The 19,278-nt window shown below is 46.8% G+C and overlaps 1 protein-coding gene and 1 non-coding gene across 3 annotated transcripts; both read left to right on the top strand.

Annotated features, from left to right (window-relative positions):
* The first annotated feature begins 3,923 nt into the window (after positions 1-3,923).
* Positions 3,924-3,995, top strand: TRNAA-UGC (transfer RNA alanine (anticodon UGC)). Its single transcript has one exon. It is a non-coding gene; the product is annotated as a tRNA-Ala (tRNA).
* A 2,822-nt stretch (positions 3,996-6,817) lies between these two features.
* UBC (ubiquitin C) lies at positions 6,818-14,457 on the top strand. 2 transcript variants are annotated; one of them, XM_054443260.2, is made up of 2 exons: positions 6,818-11,283; positions 12,101-14,457. In XM_054443260.2, the coding sequence occupies exon 2, from the start codon at positions 12,104-12,106 to the stop codon at positions 14,387-14,389; it is 2,286 nt and encodes a 761-aa protein (XP_054299235.1). In that variant the 5' UTR covers positions 6,818-11,283; positions 12,101-12,103; the 3' UTR covers positions 14,390-14,457. The 2 variants fall into 2 exon arrangements, with proteins under 2 accessions (XP_054299235.1, XP_054299236.1); XM_054443261.1 differs by having other exon boundaries at positions 10,731-11,851.
* The last annotated feature ends 4,821 nt before the right edge of the window (positions 14,458-19,278 follow it).

Here is a 19,278-nt window from a genome sequence, read left to right as displayed (position 1 = left end):
CAGTGAGCTGAGATCGCGCCATTGCACTCCAGCCTGGGCAACAAGAGCAAAACTCCGTCTCAAAAAAAAAAAAAGAACTGGGAACAGCATTCTAGGCAGAGGGAACAGCAAGTGCAAAGGCCCTGAACTGGGAAGAAACAGTGAGGAAGCTGGTGTGGCAGAAGCACCCATGGAAGAGGAGAGGGAGGAGGGAGGAGGGAGGAGGGGGGCAGAAGGAGGTGAAGTCAGAGCAGCCCTCAGAGGCCGGATTACATCGTACCTTGAAGGGATATGGAGGGCAGCAGGTATGGGTTTGATTCTGAGAGTTTCATGCAGAGAGAAACATTCGGGTTTGTTTGAGCAGTGCCCTCTGGCAGCCAGGTGGGTGGGCACAAGAGGAAGCAGAGGCACCTGCGGACTGAGAACAACCTGTGGTCTTGCTCCTCAACCACATCTAAAATGATGCCACCTATGGCGCCATCCTGCTCTTCTGCTGCCAGGGTCTCTCTCCCGTGGCTCCCACTTAGGCTGGGGAAATGAGGTCAGAGGATGGTTTACACGGTGGTCCCCATTCCTCACCTCCCCACTGCCCTCCTGCTCTCCCCCATGTCTCCAAAACCGGTCAGCAAAGCATCACGCCGGGCTGAATGGAAGAGGCAACTGCCCTCCAGCAGAGTTCTATGATAATAACACATTTATAAAAGCCAGACCCACATTTCACAGTCCCTGCCTTCTATTTATTTATTTATTTGAGACAGAGTTTTGCTGTTGTTGCCTAGGCTGGAGTGCAGTGGTGCAATGTCGGCTAACTGCAACCTCTGCCTCCTGGATTCAAGCGATTCTCCTGCCTCAGTCTCCTGAGTAGCTGGGATTACAGGCCTGTGCCACCATGCCCAGCTAATTTTTTGTATTTTTAATAGAGACGGGGTTTCCTCATGTTGGCCAGGCTGGTCTCGAACCCCTGACTTCAGGTGATCCACCCACCTCGGCCTTCCAAAGTGTAGGGATTACAGTTGCGAGCCAGTGCACCTGGCCTTATTTATTTATTTAATTTTGAGAGAGGGTCTTGCTCTTTCGCCCAGGCTGGAGTGCAGTGGTGCAATCTCAACTCACTGCAGTCTTGACCTCCCAGACTAAAGAGATCCTCCTGCCTCAGCCTCCTGAGTGGGGGTGGGGTGGGGTGTCTCACTGTGTTTCCCAGGCAGGTCTTGAGCGCCTGGGCTCAAGCAATCCTCCCACCTCGGCCTCCTAAAGCACTGGGATTACGGACCTGAGCCACTGCACCCAGCCCAGAGCCTGTGCTTTCTACCAGACACTATTATACATGTTTTATGTGTAACTCATTAAATTGTCACAACAACCAGATGAGGTAGGTACATTGAAATCTCTTTCACAGATGAGGCCTAGAGGTTAGGTGATGCAATCACAGCTGCTGTGGCGGCACTTCTTGCCCCCAGGCTACTAACTTTTCTGACAATTCTGCATGGCCTTTGGCTAGGAAGAGTTTCAGGTGCCAGCAGCTGTCAGGGAACGATGGAGAAGGAGGTGGCAGGACATTTTTGATGCAAGCTTTCCTTATCACAATAAGTGTCTATCTCCAGCCAAGAAATCTCAAGGTTGATGGAAAGGGGTATAGCCTTCAGTTTTCTGCCCTCTCCTAGCTTCTCACCCATTCTTTCCCCAAGGAACAGCTTTTCGATGACCTGAAGGACACCAAACATTGTGACTTCTCTCCCCTGGTGTGCTTAAGAAACCCTCTGGAAGAGAGATGCAAATTCACAGTTAAAGAATGGCTCTTAGGGCCGGTACGGTGGCTCACGCCTGTAATCCCAGCACTTTGGGAGGCCGGGGCAGGCGGTGGGGGGCAGGGGGCGGATCACGAAGTCAGGAGTTTGAGACTAGCCTGACCAACATGGTGAAACTCCGTCTCTACTAAAAATACAAAAATTAGCTGGGCGTAGTGGTGCACGCCTGTAATCCCAGCTACTCAGGAGCCTGAGGCAGGAGAATCGTTTGAACCCGGGACGCAGTGGCTGCAGTGAGCCAAGATCCCGCCACTGCACTCTAGCCTGGGCGACATAGCGAGACTCGGTCTCAAAAAAGCAAACAAAAAACAAACAAAACAAACAAACAAAAAGAATGGCTCTTTTCGGTGGGCAATTGTAAAGAGACTCCTTCCTCCAAGCCGAAGCCCTCATTCTGGGAAGTGGATCTGTTTCTTTTCAGTTTGCTCATTTTTATATTCAGATGGTTTTTTTTTTTTTTTTTTTTTTTTTTAAGATGTGGTCTCCCTCTGTCTCCCAGGCTGGAGTGCTGTGGGGTGATCTTGGCTTACTGCAACCACTGCCTCCTGGGCTCCAAAAATCCTCTCGCCTTAGCCTCCTGAGTAGCTGGGACTACAAGCGCTTGCCACCACATCCGGCTAATTTTTTGCATTTTTGGTAGAGACGGGGTTCACGCCATGTTGGCCAGGCTGGTCTCAAACTCCTGGCCTCAAGTGATCTGCCGACCTCAGCCTCTCAAAGTGCTGGGATTACAGGCATGAGCCATGGCGCACGGCCATAATAGTTCTTTTGGGAGGAAAAAATGTCTTCCAGCTGATATGCAAACCTCAAAGTCACTGAAGGTTGGTATAGTTTTAAAGGATGAGAAATCAGAGGTTTCTGGGTGAAGGTACAACCAAGCCAATGTCCTTATTTATTGGAAAGAAACTCGATATTCCTTCTCTTCTCTTCTGTCTGTGAAGAGGAGCATTTAATAATGGGTTAGTTTACATTTGTTCCTTGGTTCTGGTATCCGCTAGAATTTCAGTTGCAAGGTTATGAAGAGCTAACCTACTTGGGAAACATAAAACAATTTTTTGTTGTTGTTGTGGTTTTGCTAAACTCTAACACTCACTTAAACACACAAAAGTTTAATTTAGAAAATATCCTTGGCTGGGCGCAGTGGCTCATGCCTATAATCCCAGCACTTTGGGAGGCCGAGGCAGGTGGATCACCTGAGGTCAGGAGTTCGAGACCAGCCTGGCCAATATGCTGAAACCCCCATCTCTACTAAAAATACAGAAATTAGCAGGTGTGGTGGTGCACACCTGTAGTCCCAGCTACTCGGGAGGCTGAGGCAGGAGAATCGCTTGAACCCAGGAGGCGGAGGTTGCAGTGAGCCCAGATCATGCCACTGCACTCCAGCCTGGGCGACGGAGCCAAACTCTATCTCAAAACAAACCAACCAACCAAAAACTAAAAGCCTCTCGCACTCCCGTGTGTATTGCAGCTTTATTCACAAGTGCCTAGATGTGTCCGTCAACAGATACATGGATAGAGAAAATGTGTACATACGCGATAGAATACTATCCGACCTTAAAAAAATACAAAACAAAATGAAATCCTGTCATTTTTCCTCTATGAAACAAAAACAAAAACATGGTTAAGTTTGGGGGACATTACATAAAGTGAAATAAGCCGGGCACAGAAAGATAAATACTGCATGATCTCACTCACATGCGGAAGCTGAAATAGTTGGTCTCACAGAGAGAATAGTGGTTACTGCAGGTAGTGAAGGTGGGGGGAGGTGGGAATAGCCAAAGGGGGGTTACTGGATACAAAAGTACAGCTAAATAGGAGGAATAAGTTCCAGTGTCCCTACGGGGTGAATACAACAACTTATTGTACGTTTTCAAATAGCTGAAGTGTGGATTTTTAATGTCTCCCAACACAAAGAAATGATACATGTTTGAAGGGATGGATGTGGTCATTGCCCTGATTTGAACATTACAAATTGTGTACATAGATCACAACATCACACCACACCTCATAAATGTGCACAATTGGTATGTGTTGAAACAATAAAAACCAAAAATAAAAATGAAACACATGGAAACAGGAAAAATGCCTTTAAGAATAGAGTATAGCAAGGACCTCCAAAAGCAACTCCATAAAAGGGAGGGGGATGTAGCTCAGTGGTAGAGCGCATGCTTTGCATGTATGAGGCCCCGGGTTCGATCCCCGGCATCTCCAATGTAGTTTTGCTGATTTCTCTATTCATTTTGGTCCATGGTTCTTTATCATTAAAGTGCCATGGATGTGATTATTATAAGTGTTATGATTCCAGGCACTACTTGGAGCTCAGATTTTCACACCAGGCGTGATCTTCCCATTCTGAAATCTCTAATGTTTCAAATGCACATGAGTTAGAAGAGGCTGATGGGAGTAATCAGCAGAAAAGTGTTAAGGCAAAACCTGACTCGATGATTGAAACCACAGCAAAAGTGAGCAGGATGATCATTTGGGGAGTGTACACCACATCTCGTGCCACTGTGATTGCACTGCACTGGCCTCGAGGGCTGTTGACGCATTCTTGCCCATCAGGGGGCAAATGTGTAAGTTGCTGGAAGGTCTGGGCCCCCCTGTTTCCCATCTCACTCCTCCTCTGCACTGCCACGAACCACCTCATTTGCATGGGAGGAACCCAAAAGCAAACTCGCATCCCAGCGGGGCTTTGCTCTCTGCTTCCTCAGCAACACCTCTCCATGGCTGTAATGCACGTGCTATTTACATTTATATTCATACACTGTGTTCCGGGGTGAGCAGGCCTATGCAAACCTACTCCAAAGGCCAAGGGAGCTGAGAGGCCAAAGAAAGGGGCTGACAAACCCAGTTTCTCAGGAAAAAACATTTATCAGGGACTTACCAACAGAAGCCATAGTCTCAGGGTGGTCATCAGAGGATATAAGGTTTGCTGCGCCATAACCCCCAACCCAGGGCTTCTATACCATAGGGAAGGAATATGTAGGACAATTGAAGTTGACCCCTCAAGCAAGGCAAGAATGTTATGTGAATCTGCATAAGGGAAGGATTTATGATCTAGGTTGTTCTTTTCTAAGGGCAGAATTTATGGTAACAGTAAAGTAGAAATCTTAGAGACCTTCCTGGAAGAGGCATTAATCAGAAGTTACCTTGGCGGATTAGCAACCAAGATGGAGTTGCTTCCACCTCCACTGTGTTTCTGGATTTTGTCATTGAAAGCAAAAGATGGTGGCTCAGGCCTGTAATCCCAGCACTTTGGGAGGCATGAGGCAGGAGAATTGCTTGAGGCCAGGAGTTTGAAAGCAGCCTGGGCAACAAAGGGAGACCTTGGCTCGGAAAGGAAAGGAAAGGAAAGGAAAGGGGAAGCGGAAGGGGAAGGAGAAGGGGAGGGGGAGGGGAAGGGGAGGGGAGATTGATTTACTTGCATGAATGATCTTTAGGCAAAAATAAATACATAAAAATAAATTATATTTTTAAAAGTTTAACCAGGTCCCAGCTCTCTAAATAATAATAAGAATGAAAGAAGGGATTCGGCTGCATTCTGTGGTACAGTTCTTTGCAATTATAATGAATTCCTCACCTGTCAGCCCCTTTCTTTCATTTGACTTGACTTCATGTTTTAAATGGTAAAAGCGTCTAATCCTAGATCTAGAGCTTTCATTTTTGAGATGAGGAAACTGAAACTTGCGAACTGACTCACCAGTTAGGTGGTGACGCATTGGTGACAGCTTATTTCTAATGAGCTTCAGGAAAGGTTATTTCTCCCTAAATGTCAACAAGGTTTTAGGGGAAAAACGTTGAAGATAATTTCTGAAGTCATCAGGCCTAATACAAAACTTACATGCTTCTGTAACTGCCCAACAGTTTCTCCTTGCCCGCTGCCTAGACAGAGCCCATTTATTAAGACAGGGAAACTGTGATCCACCCACCTCAGCCTCCCGAAGTGCTGAGATTACAGGCGCGAGCCACCTCGCCCTGCCATAATAGAGAACGTTTAATTCACACACAGCTGGCAGTGTGAGAGATGGGAGTTTTACTATTACTCAAATCAGTCTCCCTGAAAACTCAGGGATTGGAGTTTTGAAGGATAATTTGGTGGGTAAGCAGGTCGGGAAATCGGGAGTACTGATTGGTTGGGTCGGAGATGAAATCACAGGGAGTCGAAGCTGTCCCTTTGCCCTGAGTCAGTTCCTAGGTGGGGGCCACAAGACCAGATGAGCCAGTTTATCAATCTGGGTGGTGTCAGTTGGCCCACTGAGTGCAGAGTATGCAAAATATGTCAAGCACTGGTCTTAGGTTTTACAATAGTGATGTTATCCTCAGGAGCAATTTGAGCACGGACAGAATCTTGCAGTCTCCAGCTGCGTGACTCCTAAACCATAATTTCTAATCTTGTGGCCAATTTGTTAGTCCTGCAAAGCAGTCTAGTGCGCAGGCAGGAAGGGGGCTTGTTTTAGGAAAAGGCTGTTATCACCTTTGTTTCAAAATTAAACTATAAACTAAGCTCTTCCAAAGTCAGTTCAGCCTACACCGGGGAATGAATAAAGACAGTTTGGAGGTTAGACGCAAGACGGAGTCAGTGAGGTCAGATCTCTTTCACTGTAATAATTTTCTGTTATGACTTTTGCAAAGGCAGTTTCACTTCTGTTTTACTTTGTTTCTTCTTTTGTTTATGTATGTATGTATGTATTTATTTATTTTTCTTGAGACAGGGTCTGTTTCTGTTGCCCAGGCTGGAGTGCTGTAGTGCAATCAAAGCTCACTGCAGCCTCAAACTCCTGGGCTTAAGCGATCCTCCCACCTCATCCTCCTGAGCTGCTGGAACTACAGGCATGCACCACCGCCTGGCTAATTTTTGTTTGTTTGTTTTGGTAGAGACAGGGTTTCATCATGTAGCTCAGGCTGGTCTTTAACTCCTGGGCTGAAGTGACCCTCCCACGTTGGCCTCCCAAAATGCTGGGATTACACGTGTAGGCCACCACGCCTGGCTATGTTTTTCAATTTTTTTATTTTTATTTTTTATTTCTTACTATGACCCCCACTTATATGACATTACTTTGTACCTTATAATTAAATATTTCAGCCAGGCACATTAGCTCACGTCTGTATTCCCAGCACTGTGGGAGGCCAGGGCAGGAGGATCACTTGAGCCCAGGAGTTCACCACCAGCCTGGGCAACATGGTGAAACCCCCATCTCTTATTTTATTTTTTGGAGACAGAGTCTCACTCTGTCACCCAGGCTGGAGTGCAGTGGCACAATCTCAATTCACTGCAACCTCTGCCTCCAGGGCTCAAGTGATTCTCCTGCCTCAGCCTCTGGAGTAGCTGGGATTACAGGCATGAGCTACCACGCCTGATAATTTTTGTATTTTTAGTAGAGATGGAGTTTCAGCATGTTGGCCAGGTTGGTCTCGAACACCTGACTTCAGGTGATCCACCGGCCTCAGCCTCCCAAAGTGTGAAACCCTCCTCTCTACAAAAAATGCAAAAATTAGGTGTGGTGGCGCATACCTGTAGTCCTACCTACACATGAGGCTGAGGTGGGAGGATCACCTAAGCCGGAACGTCCAGGCTGCAGAGTGAGCCGTGATCATACCACTGCATGACAGAGCGAGATATTCTTTCAAAAAACAAAGAAACAAAGCCAAATATTTCTACTAGTGCATGACAAGGAAAAAAAATACCGCAGGGAGTTGTTATTGTTAAAGGCTGGTGTTAGGAATTGGAGCTTCTTAGATATACTCTTTGAAAAAAGTGCTTTTTCAACTATTAAATTTTATTTTACCCTTTAACGAAGCTTATATGAGGTCACATGAGTAGTCAAATTCATAGAGACAAAAAGTAGAATGGTGGATGCCAGGGGCTGGTGGGAGGGAGAAATGGGGAGTTAGTTTTTCATGGGGACAGAGTTTGTTTTGCAAGACGAAAAGAGTTCCAGAAATGGCTTGGTGGTGATGGCTGACGCACAACACTGAATGTACTTCATGCTACAGAAATGTACACTTAAGAATGGTAAATTTTATGTGTATTTTGCCACAATTTTAAGACAAAACCAAACAACGACACAAAGCCCAAATAGGTTAAATAACTTCCTAATGTTCATTTTGCCACAATTTTAAGACAAAACCAAACAACGACACAAAGCCCAAATAGGTTAAATAACTTCCTAATGTTCCTAAAGTAGGCAAATTGGAGACTAGCTCTTAAGTTCACTTTTGACTGCTGAGATGAATGGGTTATTTTTAAGCTGGAGCGGTTTGTGTTCCACCACACAGTTATACAGCACAAGTAGAAACAGGAAGAACAACACATTCCCTAGGGTTTTTTTTTCTTCCTGTTTGCCAGGCCTCTAACCTGCAGGCGTCCTGGACAACCTTTTATGGTTATATAAACGATGACAAAGCAAGACAAACCCTTCCCACCCCCTCTCTGATTCCACCCTTTTTCTTGGGGGAAACAAGTTTGTTGACCCCCACTCATGCTCTCAGACAGTTTCATGGGGCTGGATTAAGTCACATACAAGGTGGTGACTTTCAGAAGGGGGAACTGAATCCTTAGGGGGAGGGGAGAAAGGAAGACGGAGGAGCAGGCGCCGATCCACCCCCGCCCTCCCCAGCTGCAGCCCAGCACCCTGGCCCTTTGTGAACTCAGCTCATCACATGCTTCCTTCCGCCTGCCAATCCCGCCCTGTTGCTGGGCCTCTGTCCCTTCTCCATTGGTGCCAGCTCTGAAGCAGTCTTTTCTGGGGCGCCTGCAAAGGACGGATCTGTGGGTGGAACGAACTGAAAACGGATCCAGTGACTCATCCCGATTCTCGCACATTCTAGCACATCGCATTCTAGGTCAGCAGGGTTTAGGTTTTAAGAGCGTGACTTGATACCTGACTCCTGAGTCCAAGTGGGACATTTAGACTTTGGGAACCCTTTCGGAAAATAGAAAAGCAGTTGTTGCAACAACAAAAATCCTTTGTAGGACACGGTTTCTTAATTTCAGCACTATTAACATTTTGGGTCTGATAATTCTTTGTTGTGGGGGACTGTCCCTCACAGAATGTTCAGTGGCATCCCTGGTGTCTACCAACAGTGCTAGTATTAGTAGTAGCACCCCCTAACCTCCCCTGAGTTGTGACAACCAAGAATATCTCCAGATATTGCCAAATGTCCCCTGAAGGGCAAATCACTCCTTGCTGAGAACCATTGTTCTAGAGAAACATCAGACACCTGTGTTTTGGGAGGCCATTTTCTTTTCCCTTCCCTGTCACCTCAGTGACTTTGGAGAAAGGTTGATGTCTGTTTGCTTCAATAACCATTTAAGTCAGGGAATGCTGGGATGTTTTCAATATTTTTTTTCTGCTAGAGACAACATTGGTTTCTCTTTATAGCTAACCTTTGGCCCATTACCCACCCTACCCTCATCCCCTCTTCTTCCTTTTTCCTCCTCCTGTCCTCCTCTCCCTCCCCTGCCTTTGCAGTCAGGGCTGTTTTTTCTCTGTACCTTTTGGATTCTGAAAAAAGCTATGTCACAAAGCTGGTGACTCAGCCTTTAAACAACATGAATCACAAGGCTTGCAGCAGAGTAACAGCCAAAAGCAACCAGGGCGTGGTTGAAAGTCAGGCCTGGTCACCTCAGAAAGAATCTCAGCTTTTTAATCCTTTCAAAACTCCTTCCCGAAATCTAGGGGAAAAACAAAAAACAAAAACTTTGCAGAAATGTGTATTGGAAATCACTGGGGTATCCTGCCAATCCTGGAAAATGACACTTTTATTATTCGTTTTAATTTCCCAGTAACACATGAATTCATTCTCTTTAAAATGTTAAAAATTAGAGATGTCAAAGTCTGTTTTGAACAATGCACAGATCTTGGATTTTCATAAATACACACATGGGTTACCATAGAAAATATATAGCAGGTTCATTTTGTTTTGATGCATATTTTAAGTATGCCGTTTAAATAATGTAATGTTCATAACTTAAAACAAGAATGCAGCCTTTTCCTAATGGCAAAATATTTTTCAGTTGGTAGCCTCTTTTTCTCTTTTTTTGAAGCTTTCAAGGGTAGAAATCAAAATAGCCTCCCTATCTCCAAGATATTTGTAGAAACAGGGACTATTTGTAGAAGAGTCCAGAAGGAACAGTGGCTGGGAAATGGCGTGAGGGAGACTTTTCACTATACACTTTAAAAAGACACATTTTAAAAATCTCACCATGTTCGTATATTTTAAAACATTTTAAAAATATACTGAAGAAATGACACGCAGAGATCACAAAATAGGTTGTGGTAAAAATTTAAAAAGCTGGCTGGTGATTCTTTTCTCCCCACTTCTTTTATCAAAATAGAATTGCCCTGTAGAATTACACTTCATATTTGACACCCTACCCTGCACTGAAATAGGGCTGGGATTCTATTCCTGTCTTTTAAAATCTCCGGTTTAAATGGGTCCGATTATTGAATGGATCCTGATTACAATAATCGTACCCATTGAAACCAGAGAAATTTCCATGCCTCCCTGTTGGCACCAAGTAGGACCTTTCCATACCCGGCCCTCAGAACGTACAGGAAGGTGAAAGAACAGTCTAGAAGGATGTCGTTCACTCAGCCTTGGGTTCCAGCTAAAATAAAACTGTGTGGGGTTTCCGCCTCTCTTTTCCAATTTTAACCTGGACACCCAGCTCCTCTGCAGTGTCTCCCCTGGAAAGTTCTCGAGCGTTCCCCAGCTTTAGGGCCACGCCCGCCCTGAGATCTGCCTAGTCATTGTCCTTGTCCCGCGGCCCGCAGCGGGGGATGGGCGCGGCTCCGGGAGCCCCCGCGACCGGCCTGGGAGGCTCAGGGAGGTTGAAGGGGGCTGAGCAAAGGAAGCCCCGTCATTACCCCAAATGTGACCCAAAAATAAAGACCCGTCCGTCTCGCAGGGTGGGCCAGAGCGGGTCACGAGGGAGGGGAGGGAGACCCCGACTCTGCGGAAGGCGCTCGGTCCGCGCCCTACGTCCGCCGAACGCGGGGTTCGCGACCCGAGGGGACCGCGGGGGCTAAGGGGAGGGGCCGCGGGGCCCCGGGGCCGCGGCTAGAGAACGCGGGCCGCCCACCCGTTCCGGGTGCAGCGGACTCCGCGCCGGGTTTTGGCGCCTCCCGCGGGCACCCCCCTCCTCACGGCGAGCGTGTCACGTCACTGTCGCAGGGCGCAGCGAGCGTCCTGATCCTTCCGCCCGGACGCTCAGGACGGCGGCCCGCTGCCCATAAGACTCGGCTTAGAACCCCAGTATCAGCAGAAGGACATTTTAGGACGGGACTTGGGTGACTCTAGGGCACTGGTTTTCTTTCTAGAGAGCAGAACAGGGGAGGAAAAGTAGTCCCTTCTCGGCGATTCTGCGGAGGGATCTCCGTGGGACGGTGAACGCCGATGACTATATAAGGACGCGCCGGGTGTGGCGCAGCTAGTTCCGTTGCAGCCGGGATTTGGGTGGCAGTTGTTGCTTGTCGGTCGCTGTAATCGCCACTTGGTGAGTAGCGGGCTGCTGGGCTGGCCGGGGCTTTCGTGGCCGTTGGGCCGCTCGGTGGGATGGAGACGTGTCGAGAGACCGCCGAGGGCTGTAGTCTGGGTCCGCGAGCAAGGTGGCCCTGAGCTGGGGGTTGGGGGGAGCGCAGCAAAATGGCGGCTGTTCCCGAGCCTTGAATGGAAGACGCTTGTGAGGCGGTCTGTGAGGTCGTTGAAACAAGGTGGGAGGCATGGTGGGCGGCAAGAACCCAAGGCCTTGAGGCCTTCGCTAATGCGGGAAAGCTCTTATTCGGGTGAGATGGGCTGGGGCACCATCTGGGGACCCTGACGTGAAGTTTGTCACTGACTGGAGAACTCCGTTTGTCGTCTGTTGCGGGGGAGGCAGTTATGGCGGTGCCGCTGGGCAGTGCACCCGTACCTTGGGGAGCGCGCGCCCTTGTCGTGTCGTGACGTCACCCGTTCTGTTGGCTCATAATGTTGGGTGGGGCCACCTGCCGGTAGGTGTGCAGTAGGCTTTTCTCCGTCGCAGGACGCAGGGTTCGGGCCTAGGGTAGGCTCTCCTGAATCGACAGGTACCGGACCTCTGGTGAGGGGGAGGGATAAATGAGGCGTCAGTTTTTTTGGTCAGTTTTATGTACCTATGTTCTTAAGTAGTTGAAGCTTCGGTTTTGAACTATGCGTTCGTGGTTGGCGAGTATATTTTGTGAAGTTTCTTAGGCACCTTTTAAAATGTAATCATTTGGGTCAATATATAATTTTCAGTGTTAGGAAGACTAGTAAATTGTCTGCTAAATCCTGGCGGTTTTTGGCTTTTTTGTTAGACAATGCAGATCTTCGTGAAGACTCTGACTGGTAAGACCATCACCCTCGAGGTGGAGCCCAGTGACACCATCGAGAATGTCAAGGCAAAGATCCAAGATAAGGAAGGCATCCCTCCTGACCAGCAGAGGTTGATCTTTGCCGGAAAGCAGCTGGAAGATGGTCGCACCCTGTCTGATTACAACATCCAGAAAGAGTCCACCCTGCACCTGGTGCTCCGTCTCAGAGGTGGGATGCAGATCTTCGTGAAGACCCTGACTGGCAAGACCATCACCCTCGAGGTGGAGCCCAGTGACACCATTGAGAATGTCAAGGCAAAGATCCAAGACAAGGAAGGCATTCCTCCTGACCAGCAGAGGTTGATCTTTGCCGGAAAGCAGCTGGAAGATGGTCGCACCCTGTCTGATTACAACATCCAGAAAGAGTCTACCCTGCACCTGGTGCTCCGTCTCAGAGGTGGGATGCAGATCTTCGTGAAGACCCTGACTGGTAAGACCATCACCCTCGAGGTGGAGCCCAGTGACACCATCGAGAACGTCAAGGCAAAGATCCAAGACAAGGAAGGCATTCCTCCTGACCAGCAGAGGTTGATCTTTGCGGGAAAGCAGCTGGAAGATGGTCGCACCCTGTCTGATTACAACATCCAGAAAGAGTCTACCCTGCACCTGGTGCTCCGTCTCAGAGGTGGGATGCAGATCTTCGTGAAGACCCTGACTGGCAAGACCATCACTCTTGAGGTCGAGCCTAGTGACACTATTGAGAACGTCAAGGCAAAGATCCAGGACAAGGAGGGCATTCCTCCTGACCAGCAGAGGTTGATCTTTGCCGGAAAACAGCTGGAAGATGGTCGCACCCTGTCTGACTACAACATCCAGAAAGAGTCTACTCTGCACCTGGTGCTCCGTCTCAGAGGTGGGATGCAGATCTTCGTGAAGACCCTGACTGGCAAGACCATTACCCTTGAGGTAGAGCCCAGTGATACCATTGAGAATGTCAAAGCAAAGATCCAGGACAAGGAGGGCATTCCTCCTGATCAGCAAAGGTTGATCTTTGCGGGAAAGCAGCTGGAAGATGGACGCACCCTCTCTGACTACAACATCCAGAAAGAGTCTACCCTGCACCTGGTGCTTCGTCTCAGAGGTGGGATGCAGATCTTCGTGAAGACCCTGACTGGTAAGACCATCACTCTCGAGGTGGAGCCTAGTGACACTATTGAGAACGTCAAGGCAAAGATCCAAGACAAGGAAGGCATTCCTCCTGACCAGCAGAGGTTGATCTTTGCTGGGAAACAGCTGGAAGATGGTCGCACCCTGTCTGACTACAACATCCAGAAAGAGTCCACTCTGCACCTGGTGCTCCGTCTCAGAGGTGGGATGCAGATCTTCGTGAAGACACTCACTGGCAAGACTATCACCCTTGAGGTCGAGCCCAGTGACACCATCGAGAATGTCAAAGCAAAGATCCAAGACAAGGAAGGCATCCCTCCTGACCAGCAGAGGTTGATCTTTGCCGGAAAGCAGCTGGAAGATGGTCGCACCCTGTCTGACTACAACATCCAGAAAGAGTCTACCCTGCACCTGGTGCTCCGTCTCAGAGGTGGGATGCAGATCTTCGTGAAGACCCTGACTGGTAAGACCATCACCCTCGAGGTGGAGCCCAGTGACACCATTGAGAATGTCAAGGCAAAGATCCAAGATAAGGAAGGCATCCCTCCTGACCAGCAGAGGTTGATTTTTGCCGGGAAACAGCTGGAAGATGGTCGTACCCTGTCTGACTACAACATCCAGAAAGAGTCCACCCTGCACCTGGTGCTCCGTCTCAGAGGTGGGATGCAGATCTTCGTGAAGACACTCACTGGCAAGACCATCACCCTCGAGGTCGAGCCCAGTGACACCATTGAGAATGTCAAGGCAAAGATCCAGGACAAGGAAGGCATCCCTCCTGACCAGCAGAGGTTGATCTTTGCCGGAAAGCAGCTGGAAGATGGTCGTACCCTGTCTGACTACAACATCCAGAAAGAGTCCACCCTGCACCTGGTGCTCCGTCTCAGAGGTGGGATGCAGATCTTCGTGAAGACCCTGACAGGCAAGACCATCACCCTCGAGGTGGAGCCCAGTGACACCATCGAGAATGTCAAGGCAAAGATCCAAGACAAGGAAGGCATTCCTCCTGACCAGCAGAGGTTGATCTTTGCTGGGAAACAGCTGGAAGATGGACGCACCCTGTCTGACTACAACATCCAGAAAGAGTCCACTCTGCACTTGGTCCTGCGCTTAAGGGGGGGTGTCTAAGTTTCCCCTTTTAAGATTTCAACAAATTTCATTGCACTTTCCTTTCAATAAAGTTGTTGCATTCCCAATTGGTGTTTTTTTTTTTTTAAGTTATTTTGCATTAGACTGGGTGAAGGGGATCAAGGTTTTCGGTCTACAAATGTACCTGTGGTAATGGTGAAATGTCAGTGAAGGGGGTGGCCTTAATATAGTATGAACTGTAGAAGGTGGGTGCAAATAAAAGCCGGCTTCAAGACCAGCTTGGTCAACGTGGTGAAACCCTATGCCTACTGAAAATACAAAAAAGGCAGGTGTGGCAGTGAGTGCCTGTGATTCCAGCTTACATGGGAGGCTGAGGCAGGAGAATCTTGAACCTGCTACGAAGCGGAGGTTGCAGTGATCTGAGATATTGCCACTGTACTCCAGCTGGGGGGGACAGCAAGACAAAAAAAAAATTATTGGGAGATGGAAGTATTTTACATGTGTAGATTTACCTCTAAGTTAACTTTTAAAAATAGTGGTTTGTGGGTGATGTGTGAGGTAACAACGGGAGAATTACTGGAACACCAGGAAAGAGGAAGGAATTTTAAAAGGTGGGAATGATGGGGTGGTAACAGTACGTAGGTCTGTATCAATGCACGTGGAGCTGCACAGACAGTCATGGGATCAGATTTTAAGAGGATGTGGCAGGTAAGAAAAGGCATAGCTACCAAGGTGTAGAAAAGGAATTAGTGGTTAGAGAATGAGCTATTCCTTGAAACAATTGCGCTCTTGAAACAATTTTTTGAAACAGTTCTTGCTGATAAAATGTCACATTTTATGTGACTGCAGGTGGGGGATTGGCATGTAACCTAACCAGTGGGGGAAACGATTGACCTCTGGATTTGTCCAAGTGTATGGTAGCATTTGCCCAATCGAATGGTCCTGGTAAGGTGTTAATGTCGACTAGAACCAAAGGTGGAAGTTGCAGGGAAACTGGTTTAGTACAAGGGTGGACACCAGGCAGTCATCCAGAGGCCCATTAAAGGCCTTGGAATGTTTTTCCCAAGGAGAATCACTCCCTCCTCTCTCCCCTCAAGTTTTAGGGCATTCATGAACAACTTCTGCTGTGGAATAATTTCATGTTGTCCCTAGCAATTGTAAAGCAGTTAAGGGTGGCTTAAACCAGTTTTAGCTTTAGGGTTAGGGTTACTGGACTAAAATTTGAGAAATTCATAAATCTTAAGGAAATCCATTGTGAGTTTTCATTATGAGTGCATCCAATGTATAATTTCCATGACCTTCCCATGCAAGTGAGCATGTGAATCAGGAAACGTTACAAGAACCCAACAAACTCAACCACTACTAGGCAGGCGATCACTTCCAGTTAGTATGCAAGTTTCTGTTAATTTTAGTGCCCATTGAAATCTGGATGACCTTAATGTAAGGAAAAAATACCTTGAATAGTGTCTTAAAGATGTATGCTTGGTGTCAGGCATGGCAACGTTGACAAATCAGTGTCAGGTGCTTTTTGAAAACTTTAAAGCTGCATCAAGTCAAGTGCAAGAAAGGCCATGGCTGCTAAAGCTGTTGAAGATGTGGGATGTGGGAACTGGGTCGTAATGGTGTTAACAGCATTGTGCAGAGCCGGCAGGATTTTGGCGTGAGCGAACATAAGTCTATTTAATAAAGCTGTGTGAATGTTGTAGAGGTGAGGATGCTCACTTGAAAACTCACTGAAGAACACTTGGCCCCTTGAACTAAAGTGCTTCTATCAAGTTCAATGAGAAATTCCGAATTACAAGCATAGGTACTAGAAAAATTTTGAAAAGCAGTATAGAGCAACCATAAGCACATTCATAAAATTAGTGATGTAGAAAGTGAAATTTCCATGTGTGGTCCCTCCCAGAGAAAAAAAAATACACTTACTTACCTTTTTTAAAAGTAGGGGATTTCAGGCAGGGTGCGGTGGCTCACGCCTGTAATCCCAGCACTTTGGGAGGCCCAGGTGGGCGGATCACCTGAGGTCAGGAGTTCGAGACCATGCTGGCCAACATGGCAAAATCCCATCTCTACTAAATATACAAAATATACAAAAAATAGCTGGGTGTGTTGGTAGGCGCCTGTAATCCCAGCTACTCGGGAGGCTGAGGCAGGAGAATCGCTTGAACCCGGGGTGTGGAGGTTGCAGTGAGCCGAGATTGTGTCACTGCATTCCAGCCTGGGCAACAAGAGCAAGACTCCGTCTCAGGAAAAAAAAGAAAAAGGGGATTTCGCTTGTTGCCTAGGTTGGTCTCAAACTCCTGGCCTCAAGTGATTCTCCTGCCTGTGCCTCCCAAAGTGCTGAGATTACAGGTGTGAGGCACCACGCCAGGTCTCTTATTGTTTGTAATTAAATACATACACATTTTGTGTGTTTGTGTGTAGGTTTATAAAGTCAAAAACGTGATAGTAACCCATTTAAGTTCCTACTCAATTTTACTTTCCAGGGATAACTACTTTTTCTTTTTGAGATGGAGTCTCTCTGTGTCGCCTAGGCTGGAGTGCAGTGGCGCGATCTCGGCTCACTGCAAGCTCCACCTCCCGGGTTCACGCCATCCTCCTGCCTCAGTCTCCCGTGTAGCTGGGACTACAGGCACCCGCTACCAAGCCTGGCTGATTTTTTTTGTATTTTTAGTAGAGACGGGGTTTCACCGTGTTAGCCAGGATGGCCTTGATCTCCTGACCTTGTGATCCGCCTGCCTCGGCCTCCCAAAGTGCTGGGATTATAGGCTTGAGCCACGGCGCCTGGCCAGCACTTATTTTTATAATTATTCATGATTATTACTGTCCCATGATATTTCTCAATTTTTAAATTTTTCAAAAAAATTAATCCTTAATGTGCGTATTTTTGAATTGTTAATATAACTTTTTGAGGTGATGTCTTCATGTGTTTCAACTACTTAAAAACTTTAAAACAGTATATAATAAAAAATCTTCCAGGCCACTCACATCTGTAATCCCAGCACTTTGGGAGGCCGAGGTGGGCAGATCAACCTGAGGTCAGGAGTTCCAGACCAGCCTGGTATATATATATATATATATATGTATATATATATATATATATATATATATGTAGCAAAACCTCATCTCTAATAAAAATACAAAAATTAGCTAGGCGTGGTGATGCACACCTGTAGTCCCAGCTATTCGGGAGGCTGAGGCAGGAGAATCTCTTGAACCTGGGAGGTGGAAGTTGCAGTGAGCTGAGATGGTGCCACTGCCCTCCAGCCTGAGTGACAGAGCGAGACTCGCTCTCCAAAAAAAAAAAAACAACAAAAAAACTTCCATCCTCGTCTCCCATCCACCCCTTCCCCCCAGCATGTACTTGCAGACTTTATGCATATACAGTGAGTACTGTATGTACATAAATAAAAAAAATTATATATATAATATATGTAATTCCCCTTTACATGAAAGGTAGCACACTGGTCTGTACAGTCTGTCTGCACTGTGCTATTTCACTTTATATTTTTATAGTTTGACAGAGTTCTAACATTTTTTTGTTGTTGTTTGTTCCTGATTGTTAAATTTTAAAGCATCCCAAAGTTTGGTTTCACACTTGAATGAATACCATGTAAGGATTCACTTACATAGATGTGGTTGCATGAATCCTAAGAACAAAATAACATTGTTTGTATTTATTTAAATTAGTGTTCCTTTTATGGTTTGCCTGAAAGCACAACAAAACCCTCACCAAGATATTACAGTTATGACTCCCATACAGGTATACTGTTTAGAGATTGGCAAACGCCATTTAATTAAAGGAGTCAGCCAGCTTAGTGTGCAGTGTTTATTTCTGCCGGAAGAGGGAGCTTCAGGGACAGACTTTGGTTTAGTCACGAAGCCTGCAGCACTCCCAAGCGGTTGTGGTTGACCAAGCAATTTATGCTTTTACCTTTCTACTTCCAGAGGCTTGTTTACTTATCAGTAAGCATTAATTTACTGTCCCCTCAGATGCCTTTTACTTTCTTCTTTTCTGCCTAGAATAAGCTGCTCTTCCAATTTTGCAGCTATATGTTTCCACCTCAGTTGGAATTTCTCCATAACACCCATTGTAGCTATCCTTCAATCTAGAGCCTCTATTTCCTGTTATAGCTGGTCAGGTCTAACCCCTCAAAATACTCTGTCCCCTGCTTCCCTTATCTGCTGGCCACCTTTTCCCCCCACATACACACTGCCATGTCCCACCCTTCACTCAAGTTGTTCCCTGCCACCAACAAATTCAAGTCCATAAAATAGAGTAAGTGTTCCTGATTGTTAAATTTTAAAGCATCCCAAAGTCTGATTTCACACTCGAATGAATACTATGTGAGGATTCATTTACATAGATGCGGTTGCATGAGTCTTAAGAAAAAAATAACATTATTTGTATTTATTTAAAGTATTGTCAAGATATAATGTCAAGATCTAATTCAAAGATTCCACAAAGCCTTCCTTGACTGCCCCAACTGAAGATTATCCATTTTCCCTGAAATCCCATCGACTTTTCTATTTTGTACGGAGGCTTGTGAGACTCTGTCTAAAAACAAAACAAAACAAAAAGAAACAAACGGCTTGCTTCTGTTCTTTGATTTGCTAGTAAGCAAAAATTATGCATGGTGACAGGAGCTATGTGAGGCTGTCAGGTTGAATGGGAGGGGTTTGGGATCCTGCTTGTGGATGATGGTTGGAAGAGGCTTTCGGGAAAGACAGTATTTATGTGAGACCTGGGAGATGGGCCTTAGCTTTGCAGAAGGTGGAGAGGCAGGAAATAGCACGGGGGCCCTGGGGCTGGAAGACTTGGGCATATTTTGAGGAACAGAAAGGAGACCAGCATAACTGAGGTGGGAAAAGCATGTGAAGAGATGGGGCTGGAGGAGGCCGGGAGCGGTGGCGCACGCCTGTAATCT

The sequence above is a fragment of the Pongo pygmaeus genome, chromosome 10, assembly GCF_028885625.2.
Source record: "Pongo pygmaeus isolate AG05252 chromosome 10, NHGRI_mPonPyg2-v2.0_pri, whole genome shotgun sequence".
Taxonomy (NCBI): Eukaryota; Metazoa; Chordata; class Mammalia; order Primates; family Hominidae; genus Pongo; species Pongo pygmaeus.
The sequence above is the reverse complement of the archived record's forward strand: the minus strand, read 5'-3'. Positions and strand labels throughout refer to the sequence as shown.

Bases quoted from the DNA above. Each gene is read 5' to 3' on its own strand.
- UBC (XM_054443260.2), top strand. From the start codon at position 12,104: ATGCAGATCTTCGTGAAGACTCTGACTGGTAAGACCATCACCCTCGAG.